The sequence below is a fragment of the Haliaeetus leucocephalus genome, unplaced genomic scaffold (assembly GCF_000737465.1).
Source record: "Haliaeetus leucocephalus isolate CR32 unplaced genomic scaffold, Haliaeetus_leucocephalus-4.0 Scaffold162, whole genome shotgun sequence".
Classification (NCBI taxonomy): Eukaryota; Metazoa; Chordata; class Aves; order Accipitriformes; family Accipitridae; genus Haliaeetus; species Haliaeetus leucocephalus.
The window spans coordinates 9209144-9220837 of record NW_010972598.1 but is presented as its reverse complement, the minus strand read 5'-3'; the positions used below and the strand labels follow the sequence as shown (position 1 = coordinate 9220837).

The following is an 11694-nucleotide window of genomic DNA, read 5'->3' as shown; positions in this document are numbered from 1 at the left end:
AAAACACCTCTCTGCACAGCGATCATGAAAACACAGACTTGTTTTGCCAAAGAAAGCTCCTCTGCATTCCTGATGTGACGTTAAGAGTTCTGAATAATTTTCTTTAGACATCAGACAAGGACAATTTTCAGAAGTACATTAAATAGTATTTATTGGGTTTGCAATTTCAGGGGCAAAGCTATAATCTCAGTCCCAGCTATTCACACACTGTGGCACATGTTCTTTCACCCATTCAACAAATGAACAATAACATGGAACATCATAAAGAGGCAGTTTGAAAAAAAATCCCTATACTCTCAGTTTTGAAAACAGGAAACAGACTGAAGTATTGTTCTCATTCACAAATACATTTACCTTCTTGATTAAACATAGTATGTTTTTATGGAAGAACAGACTCATCCTCCAGATGTTTTGGAGAAGGTATGGGATGGCTGATCTGAAAGAAAGTAAAACTATGGAGAGCACTGAGAGCGCTTTTCCGTACGAGCACAGTGACAGCTGGACGGTTAATGCAGGCTACAGGCTGCAAATAATTCCTCAGAAGAGGGAGGGATGCTACCAAATATGCAGTTGGGAAGAGCCTCTCTTCTTGGGAAGCCTTTGTGTCTGGGACTGATTCTGTGGGTGCATCTGGTCAACAAACCATCAAGAGCCTGCCTGTAAAATCTTATGGCAGAGGTTGTTTTCATTTTCACCATGGCGACCCTTCTGCATAGTAAAAAAAGGCAGCACACAATATACACAGATCCATATTTACAGAATAAATGGCAAAAGAGGAAATTAGATACAGTGACACTTATGTCCAGGCATTAACAAACAAGATCCCTTGTGTTGATTCAGGGGTTATTATTCACAGTTCCTTTAAGCAAGTCCTTTTCTCTGCACACGGGTTCTCTTGTTTTGCTAATGAGAGCCAGCAGGATGTCTCACTGTAAGAAACAGATGCTTGCTCTCCCTTAAACCATGGTCATGACCTTCAGAGAGGCAGGTTGGAATCTCCTAATCTTCTTCTTCAGTGCTTTTGAAGCTTTGATGCGACAGATTTTGGGCACCGGGGGAAGAGGCTTGGAAGAGGCCTGGACAGTCCCTGATTGTCTGACCGAACCTTCGGGCCAAATCAGCTCACTTTCATCCCCCTCGTCATAGTCAAGGGCAAGGCTGCTGCTGTTACTGCTGCCATCCGAATCGCTTTCACTGGACTCGCTGTCCCCGAAACGGTTAGCTGTGAAATCGCTGACCTCCCCTTCGCTGGTCTCTGCTATGGTGGAGTGAAAGAGGGAAGCGCACTCTGCAGAGTACTCGGAGTGGTCTGACTCGCTTTTGGCATAAGCTCCGTGGCGCTGGCTCTTGGGGCGAGCCCTCACGCTGACAGTGCGCAAGACACCAGCTCTCCTTGCTGGCTGCCTCGGTGCTCCTGGGCCAAAGCTGCTCGAGAGGCTGGCCAGGTGGGCCTTGGCAGAGATCTCCACTGTGGACTGCCACTTGCGCTGCTTCTTCTTGTTGGCTGTATCTGCGCAAGCTGCTTCGAGGGAATACAGTGCATTGGCAGAGGTTCTGTAAAGCTCTGGCCCGGGTGGCACTGTGGGGAGCCTTACCTGCACTGGGAACAGGCTAGACTCTGAGCACGACCTGCCGGTCACGTCACCAGAATAGGAAGGTCTCCGCACGAGGCTCTTCGCTCCATGTGGTTTTTGGGGCTGATTCCACTCCGCAGGCAGCCTAGCAGCCCCATGGGACCCTCTCGCCTTCTCCACGCAAAAGGCTTGCCTCCCAGGCCGTAGAGCCTTTTCACTGTTCCTCCTCTTTATCTTCACCGCCTTTGTTTTGGAGCTGGCAAACCTGACCCGGACTTGGTGGGATTCTGCTGGGACAAACTGAGCATGAACAAATTCGCCCCGTGCCGCTCGCTCATGACCCCCAGCGTTAGCCAATTTGGCATTGCCGCACCTTTTGAGGGGCAGCTTTCTGGGTGGGATGGCTTTAGCATTCCAGGTGCCCGGGCTGGAGTCCTCCTGGCACAGCTGCGAGCAGGATGAACTGGACTCCACACTGCTCTCCGTCACTTCTGCCAGAGGAGAGCCCCTTGCTGCTGCCTTGGCAGGATAGCAACTATTCACAGCTGATGGCTCTGCGTCAGACCGAGTGGATGGCTGTTCTTCATTCACACAGCGCACAGTCTCCTGCTGCTTGGCACATTCCCCCTCTGGCACCTCCCTCTGCAGCTTCCCTTCAGCTTTGTTACTTTCCAGAGAACTCACTTGTTTTTCCAGCTGGCTACTGCTGCTGTTAATTTTCACTCCACCCGCGCTAGGGGTTATAATGAGTCTCTGGTGCATTGTGGCTGGCTGGCTCTTTGTTGAAACCCACTCACTGGCATCAGCCCGATTGTTCCCTTTGCATCTCGTCAGCTGCAGTAATTTATTGATGTAACCCCCTGGCTTGGCCTCAGCGGTTGGCCTAGTCCGAATCAAGTTGGGACCTGCTGCAATAGGCACGGGTTTGCTGGGAGGAGCCTGGAGGTCTGCTTCTGGGGATGTCCCCACCAGGGAGAAAAGGGGACTTTGTAAAGCCACCGCATGAAGGGGGCTTGGGTAAGGATACACGTCGATGCCATTCTTGGAGACCAAGTCGTTCTGGAATTTGGGGTCCATGCTGAGCAAGGGCATGTCTCCGGCATGGCACAGAGGCAACATGGATTTGGGATCTGTCTCTTTCTGAAATCTAGCGTCTGCTGGAATGAGTCTTTCCAAGTCACCTACACAGTGGATGAAAATAAATAACCTAATTAAATCACAGACAATTACATTCAAACTGGCTTATGCCAGAAGTGCCATTTCAGAGGGATGTGCTAGCTTTTACTAAGATCAGTGGCATGAATGAAGAAAATAGTCTCAGTCCTCCAAGATCTCTGAATTACTCCAAGGCTTTTATTCACCTGAGCATAATGGAGATTAGAATGGCTTTTAATGCCAATAATAAAACTCATGCTCTTGCAGGGAATTTAAACCGTGCTACTTGGATGAAAGTAAATCCGTGCATATATAAAAATGTTCCAGAATGTCACAGAACAAGAGGAACCCAACCAACTAAACAAAAATAAGGGATCATTTTTATTTCTTAACAGAGATAAAAAGTGAATCCAACAACTAGAAAGCCTGAAGCTGAATGTCACCTAGAATTATCCAATACAACAGATACAGTTTTCGAACACTTTCCCCCCAGGATAGGATAAGGACTTCCTCTGGATATATAACTATAACTCAGAAATTAATGAAATTTCCAGCATGCAGAGCCAATGGTATTTTTTTTTTAAGTAGTTAAATATGAATTCCAGCTTTTCCTCCAATCCTTTTATATCACGTGTCTTGGAAAAATCCATAGCACTCAACCACCTGCTTTAAGAGGACTTCAGCAGACTCTAGGTTATAGTGTTTCTTAACCTCTTAAATGCTGGAAGCTGTAGTTTTTTATTCTTTTGCATCTTGGTTTAGTAAGGCATTAGTAAACAGAAACGCTCAACGTGCATGGGAGAGCCATTAAGACTCACATGTCCCACAGGCCAGAGTGACATGATTCTACTTTTCCTTAACCCCAAATCCAATGAAACCTCCTAACCAGATCTCTCATTTCATTTGATAACATTACCAGTCTCATCACAAGTAAGTAACTTCTTAGAGTATTTAATTCCAGAACGAAATATTGAGAGGTTTTATTAAAAGGCAGAAAATCAGGAATGCCATAATTCTTTGTGTGGATTTTATAAAAATCAACCTTAAGGACATAAAAGAATGGACTAAAAAATCTTTACTTTGAGAGAGAAAAAAAATCTAAGGGTAACTACTCAGGCAGATGGGAGGCTCAGACCCTGAAGATGGCATTTGTGGCCACCAATTCAGATCTCTTAAATTTCAGAGTACTGTCAAGGTTGCTCTAAGTTACACTTGACTGCTGCACCTTCCTCTCAGGAGCATCTCCTGTGCACTGAGAGGACAGGCTGTGTTCTTGTGTGAAGCAAGACTGTTCCATCCAGAGAAGTCATCCCATAGAGTGCTACAGTGCTGTGTTACCTCTGGTACCAAGAGTACTGGAACCATCTGCAGCTAGCTTGGATTTCTCTGTACAACAGTGCAGTCTTCAGTGCCAACAAATCCTCAGGGAACTGATTTCCTGGCTGCTTCATGCTACCAGGAAACCCAACCATCAAATCCAACCACATATTTCACTTACAGTGACTCTTTCTGTCCTGTGACAGGAAGCTTTTGAAAGACTTCGAAATTTGGCATTGTCTGCAGCGTCCTACCTAAGGCACTTACAGACCTGCTACAGCAAAGGTTGGGATGATGATTTCTCAAACAACGTATTTTCATAATGAAAATTCTTTAGGAAATTGTTGGCAGCGTGTAGTGGTGCTCTCTTGTGCAAACAGACCAGGCAGGTGTCAAAAGAATGCTGTGCTTGTGGTGTCTCAGCAAGCTTTCCGCTTGCCACTGAAAGAAAAGGCAATTGGTTTGTACCTGCAGCTACCTGTGGGGACAAGCTAAGGAGAGGAAAAGAGACATTTCTTCCCCTCTCCAAATGATGATTTTCTGAAGTAACATCTTGCCTCACTTCCTGCAATGTAGTCAACTTTGCGAGCATTGTTTCTTCAAGGCTACACCCACTACTACCCCACTACTTATGCTTCTCACACTGGAGGAAGTAAGAGGCTGCAGCCAGGAAGAAGGGAGGTGGTGGTGGTGGAAAAAGGAAGGAGGACTGAAGGAGGTCTGTAGCCTCATTCCTGCACCCCTACTTAACATCAGCTATCCCTTTTTCTGCTAGTCTGTCTCCATATCCAAAAACCCATCAAGCCCTGGGGGTCTTAGCAAAATGTTGCAAGGCAGGAAAGTTTCTGATAAAACAAGAAGTCTGTCATCTGAACATGGAAGCCACAGATCATTAAGCTCAGCTCCATCCCCAGCCTCTGAGAAGCCTTGAGAAGACTTTGCTTTTATGCTGTTATTTAGCACCATCGCTTCAGGTGTGTCTGCACAGATAGGTACAGAACAGGCGGTCTTTGCTTCTGCTCCAAGCAAGATAGAGGTGAGCTAGCTCAGGTCAAGAAACTGTGGGAATGACTCCAGAGTAACACGGTACTTGAAATGATGTTCCCTACGGCTTCCCTGTTTCTGTAATGGAACTGTCACACATGTGGCTGGGTCACCATATGAACTAACACAAAGCTGCTCTGAGGCCATGGAAGGACCCAAAATAAGAAGTGATACGATGTCACTTCACAGACGGCTAAACAAGAGATTTGGAATATTAATGGACTTGTCCATTTTGTCTAAAGGTATGATGCAAAGTCATGGTTGATCCACTATTAGGCTTGTGACTGGTTCCTAGACAGTCAATTAACTTTTGGTGTCTTGTATCCCTAACTGTACGTAACAAATTATGAAAAAGAGTGTTGTCTGAGTCCACATTGATTTGAATAAATACGGCAAGGTATATGTAAGTATTACCATACTCATTTTACAACAGATTGAGAAAACAGGCACTAAGTCTGGAAGCGTCTTTTTCTCCTTAGATTTCTGTAAAATCATTCTCAGTAAAATGCAGCACCTCTAATTTTGAACTCCCCTTGCATTTTTCATACATCCCTGCATCTTCACACAAGGTGTTTCAAATACTGCAATTTTTCTGATTTCCCAAGTAGGTAAATTAAAAAAAGTATCTCAACATTCATTACAATTTTATCTCATGCACTTAAATATTCTTCCAAATAGAAATGCATATGTCCTCGTACTTGTTATTGTTTAATAGTATCTGAGTATGGAGACAAGTGAAAGTTGAACAGGAAACGGTTTGGCTCTGTGGTTTTGATTAATTCTCACTTTGTATATGGAAAATGAGTGCTATGTATTGATTACACATTGGTATATTAGGTCCTAAAAGTAATAACCAGGATTCTGCCCTTCTCTTGAATGAGTATCCAGTTCTGCAGTCGATTACCTGTGGAAACTGGCCTCGGTCGGGACCTGGCAGGAGTCCCAGAAACATCTGTGCTAGCCGTAATCCGACATCCATCACTGACATAGGTTCCCTGCTGTTGGAAGCTGGTGGTGTGCACAGTAGTTTCGTCTGCAGACTTGGGTCGGTAATCAAACACACTGAGCCTTGCTTTAGGGTGTTGAGAGCCGGGCAAGAGACTGGTGTGGGAGGAGGAGATGGACTCACTGTACACAGAGGTACAAGAATTGGAGAGCGAGCAAGAACCACCGTCGCTCAGGTCATAGAAGCCTGCAGTGTTAAAATAAATAGGAAGATATTTCTTATTTACAGTAACTAAACATGCTCTGTAGAAGAAAAATGCAAAGAATAAAATAAATCTTCTTTGTTATGTGCCACAGGCCTAAATTTATGATCACTTATTTGGGTAACTTTAGCAGAGGTATACTCTAATTCAACCACCTTTTATTGGGCTTCTGCATATTTACTTAGGCCCTGAGCCAGCTTGGCACTCACATGCATGCTCAGTTCTGAGGCTGGGATGGGGTGAAGTGCAGCACCATCACGCCCAGTTCTTCACTGGAGAACATCTTTGGGGACTATTATGCAACTGGTGTAAACCAGGGCCATCTTATGCTGTTGTAACTTGTGCTAGCTGCATACAAGCACAGCTTGGATGGGAAAGTAGAGTAAAACTAGCCTGTGATCAGAGCTGCCAAGTCTGTGATAGCTGGAATGTCTAAGGGCAGAGAACGGAGGCTATCTTCCCTCTCCAGGTCTTGCGATCATTGCCAATTAATTATGGAAGTATTAAAAAAGGCTCGTATAAATTCAAGATAGGAATTTTTCTTATTCCTCTCTATATAAAGCAAACAGAAAAGGAAGCTGTTTCCTTTTGAACTGCGTGCATGGGCCTAAGCATGCACCTCCTGAATTTAGACACTCAACAGAAACTTGCACTTTGTATATCCACTCTGAGTACCAGGCTGCAAATCCATATGCTGTAAATAAAAAACCTCTTTCCTTGCCTCACTAAAGACTTAATTCTGTTTAAAAAGCAATATTCCCATTGTCCCAGACTAGATAACAGAAACTGGTTTTAACAGACATCCTAGCTATAAAAGTCTGTAGTACAGCGCTCTCTGTGAACCAGACCAGAAACCTGAAACTCAATCTCTTTCTGTCCATGAGAGCATTAGTCAACAAACTGTTGGGGTGTTCTTTCTCAGTGTCTTTTAATAGAGCTGTTTCATTTTTATGTAAATGATCAAACATTCATTTGGCCAGAGCACTGCCAAATCTTCAAAGCCTTAGCAAGGTTCAGGACACTTCTTGGATTCAAGCAGAGCACTGACATGGACGTTGGTCTCGTTCACTTCTCGTAAGTACTCTAGCCACTTTGCCAATGGTCATTCTGCACTGGACAAGGTAATTAATTAATAAATCTGTCTCCTCCTCCTTCCATTTGTGGCTAAAATGTCCATTTAAAAATAAAAAAAAAATCCAGAAAAAAATACTGTTTGAGTGAATAAGCATTTTCTAACTAAATCAGGAAAATTCCCACCAGCTCTGTGAGTGTGCTCTGCACCAGATGACTACTCTCCACCTCAGCCAAGGGGCACTGTTTCTGACCAAACAATACAGAGAGTTTTGCTTAGCAGCTGACACCCTTCAGTTCTCCTAGCACCACAACCCTGGGAATAAACGACCAAGTGCACGTTACCTGAGCTGGGCCGGCTGTCACTATCCAAGTATTCACTGGAGGTCTTGCTGACGTCCAATTTCAGCTCACTTATTCGCTGATCTAGCTGATCCAGGTGGCTTTTCAAGCCGACATCCTGTCTCCTCAAACGAGACTAATTCACAAGTCGAGGGAAGAAGGAGGAAATGAAGAATAATCATAGTTAGAATCTCAGCAGCAATGCAGGAATTCAGGCCATCTGTGCTGGACAGATTCTGCTCTCATGAAGTGTTCTGCTTAGCTAAGGACTGTTGCAATTGGCTCTCTGTAACGAGACTGACAAGTACAAAACATTCTGGTTTTCAGTATATATTGTCTTTTGCCCAGCTGAACATGTTCTCAAAACTTTTCATACCGAATATACCTATTTTAAAACTTCAGGTTTTTTGTTACACCTATGGCAGGAACTGTGCCTTTAAAGTGGATGGCAATGTTTTAACTAATTAACATGCTAATATATGCACTGCATTTTGCCATACACTGCCTCTGAGCAGAGGATGAGATAAACGTTATGGATTGTCTGCATGAACTGTAAGATGCCGCTTGATGAAAGGAAACCGCTGTATGTAAAGGTACCTTATTGCCACACAAAGTAAAGGCAGCATACTCATTTCTGTAAAACCCTTGGCTTTGATGACACGTCTTTATAGTTGAAAGGCTACGCTGCATGAATTGCGACACCTACTTTGCTGAAAGTTTTCCTTGCATGTCTCGTGGCTAGATATTTCCACACATCTTATGCAAGGAGAAGGTGGTATTCGAATACTGCTGTGAAAATGACTGTTTAAAATAAACGGGGTCTCAAGCTTGTGAATAATCCTTCAGAAGCCAGCAACAAGGTCCTCTGCCTACTGCAATCACTGACCAGGCTGATCTCAGCTAACAGCTCCCGCAGTTGCTCCCCCAGGGTTCGTGCCGTCAGCTTGGCGAGGCAGATGGCCAGGCGTTAGGTACCGGCCAAACAACCATGGCTGGTTTCCGTCACAAACTTCTCACGTGGCACTTGGCAAATTATCTAGGCCCAGTCCTTATTTAGGCACCTTCTAATTATATCACACTTCACCATCCATCCAACAGCACTTTACAGAAAGGTGGTCTCTTGAAGTTGGTTGTAAAGTTGTGCTCACAGACCTCAAGGGGCTGGGTTTCCACTCAGTAATGGCGAGAAAAACATACTAAGATTCTTCTTTATGTGTACATTTCAGATTTAAAAATACAAGTGGCAGTTCCAGCAGCATTTCCAGCCCCAAATAGGAAAAAAATGTAATCTAGGTCCCTTGAGCTAATTAAAGTATCTGCAAAATTAAATGACATGCAGAAAATCAAAATCAGTATGTACACATTTTTACCTCCAGCTTCCTTGTGTTCAGATAATTCAGCTTTTAATATTTGCATTTTTAGGTTTCTCCTTAGCTATAAATACTAAAAGCAAGGAAAGCTAAGGTCCTAAGGCAATCAGTAGATGATTAGATACTGGGATTCACGGAAAAAAGACAGATGTCCCGAGTCTCATAAGACAACTGTAACGGCTGGTGATGCTGCTGAGATGAATGAAAAAAGTATTTCTAGTGTGCTTGTATGGGGAACTGGAGGAACACATAAGACACAAGAAATAAAGCCCCTTTTTGTCAACGTCACGCATCTAGGAAGGCTTAAGTTCAAGAGGCTCACTACTGCTTCCTAGGAAAACCCATGGCGATTTTCCCTCTTCCTCTTTCATATAAACAAAAAGGAAGGGAAGAACTGGATAATAAAGGAGATTTTCTATCCCATCTGAATGATGAATGCATGACCTCCTCAGTACTTCTTTATTTCCTTTATGGGGAAAAAGCAGAAACATGCCGTGCCTCCTTCAATCCCACCTACTCAGGAAATCACAAAGTTTTGTTTTCTCGGCTGGAATTAATTGCTTAATGATTAATGTTTTGCCAGCCAATCCCTCAGTCTGTGGTTTCTGATTAATGACAGAGAGGCCACAAGGCTCTCAGGTATTCAAAGATTATTTATTATACCTCCAGGTTCTGTCTGCGCTTTCACAGCATTTTAACCAACACACGATTTACATCATCGTTTTTAACCCTTTTATGGTGTCTCACACCACTGGGTTTTCATGTTTCCGGCAGACTTCGTAGCTTTGATCTTTCAGTTAACTCCTTCTGCACTCCAAGGCGAGTAGCATTCCTCAGACCATTTGGATAAGGATTACTTTTCCGGTGTGTTTGCTTGAGGTTGTTATTGCTCTAATAACCACACTAAGCAGCACCCAGAACAATAAACCCTAAACACACTCTTTCTCAGTTCACAACATTAATTTTACATAAGACTAAACCTTGCAGATGAAACCATCTGTTTGCTTTGGGCAATGCAGCTGTGAAGACTTCTGTACGCTACACAATGCAGGACCAGACTTTCCAAATCAACTTGTACTATCAATGGCCTACAGTTTTGGGGAGCCAAATGTGGGATCTCGTCATAACACTCACTTTTCAGAAGGAAGAACACTCTCTGAAAAGCAGGTTCCTTTAAGTCAATGCAAATCGGTACCCCACATCAAGGCACCAAAACCCACTGGTCATACTTGACTATTCTTCTCAGCTATTAACCTCTTCAGTTAAAGGGGGTTTGACATTTATTGGTTGTAGATTAGCACCTGATAATTTTATTAATCCAACTGGATTTTGGAATGGACAAAAGATAGCATTAATCTCATCTAGCTGTGCACATCTAAAATCTATTCACCCTTGGGTCTTTTTGTAACTGATGGTGCAAAGCAGCCAGTTTCAGAGGAGAATTAATCTCACCTATCCCAGACCCTTATTCTACAGTGAGGTGAATTCCTTCTGGAAGCACCTCTTCCTCAGTTGAAAAAAAACTTTAAGTTAGTTTAATATTTAAAAATTAAAAAAATCCCTGGTTGATGAGATGTTTTCTTCTATTTAAAACTATCTAAAGGTGGTGGGGGGGAAATCTGTGCAAAATGCAGGGTACCAAGTGTTGTTTTTTTTATTTTCTCTTCAGTATAATGTGTCCCTTCTCACATTCTTATAACATCACGAGCCACCTGAAAGCTTGCAAAACAAAATCATTGGATTCAAAACAAATCAATCAATTTTTATAAATTTGTTCTCTGAGGAAACAGCTGAGAAAATACTGGATGCTGCAGCCTTAGATATCCATCTACTTTGACAGTGAAAGTGTCACAGATTTCTTTCTTTGTATTAGCCTGAATTTGCACCTCTTCTTTTCCCTCTATGTCACCATGATATCATTTGGCCAAGGGACTAGTTTAGCACCTTTGGGATCACTGACAGTAGATGGCATCACTTAACTCTGCTTCTCTTCTGCTACAGACTTGATCCTGCCTGCACCGTGCAGCTGCCAGACAAACCCCTGGCCACCAAAAAAAGCCACTGGCCCGGGCAAAAAAGGACGTGACTGCTAAGGGCAGCAGAAAGCCTGCAGCCTTGCTGCCTACAGCAGACTGCTGTAAAGGCCAGCTGCTGGCTGTCCCTGGTACCTGTTGTTGGGGAAGAGACTGGGGTACTGGAGTGGCATCCAGACGTAGTCCCTACAGCATTTGATGGCTCTGGCTCTGCTCCACTCATTCCCACTAGAGGCACTTGACTCCTTAAGGGCACTGCCTCTGCTCTTCTGTTCTCACCTCACCATTACAGAAGAAGCCTGGCTTGACTCTTATCTGCCTCGTTTCCATCGCTGAGATGCCTTGAGCCAGCTCCAGCTGATACACCTTCCCCATTCTATATTGCAAGGACCAAACTTCTAATGAATTAAACCATGTCCACGCTAAAGCCCAGGGCTACAGCCCTACCTGAAACTTGGATCAAGATACACTGCAAGGCAAAGCTGCATTTACATTGTTAATGAGTTTCTCAGTCTGAAAGCTTATAGAGCAGCAATAACATATGCGATCGTCCATGGGCCAAGAACAAGAACGATGAAGA

At 43.8% G+C, this 11694-nt stretch overlaps 1 protein-coding gene across 1 annotated transcript; it reads right to left on the bottom strand.

The window, feature by feature from the left end:
- Positions 1-956: 956 nt before the first annotated feature.
- Positions 957-11489, bottom strand: DACT2 (dishevelled-binding antagonist of beta-catenin 2). Its single transcript, XM_010562963.1, has 4 exons — positions 11394-11489; positions 7715-7847; positions 5995-6282; positions 957-2755 (listed from the first exon to the last, which is right to left on the bottom strand). The coding sequence occupies exons 1-4, from the start codon at positions 11487-11489 to the stop codon at positions 957-959; spliced, it is 2316 nt and encodes a 771-aa protein (XP_010561265.1).
- Between the last annotated feature and the right edge of the window lie 205 nt (positions 11490-11694).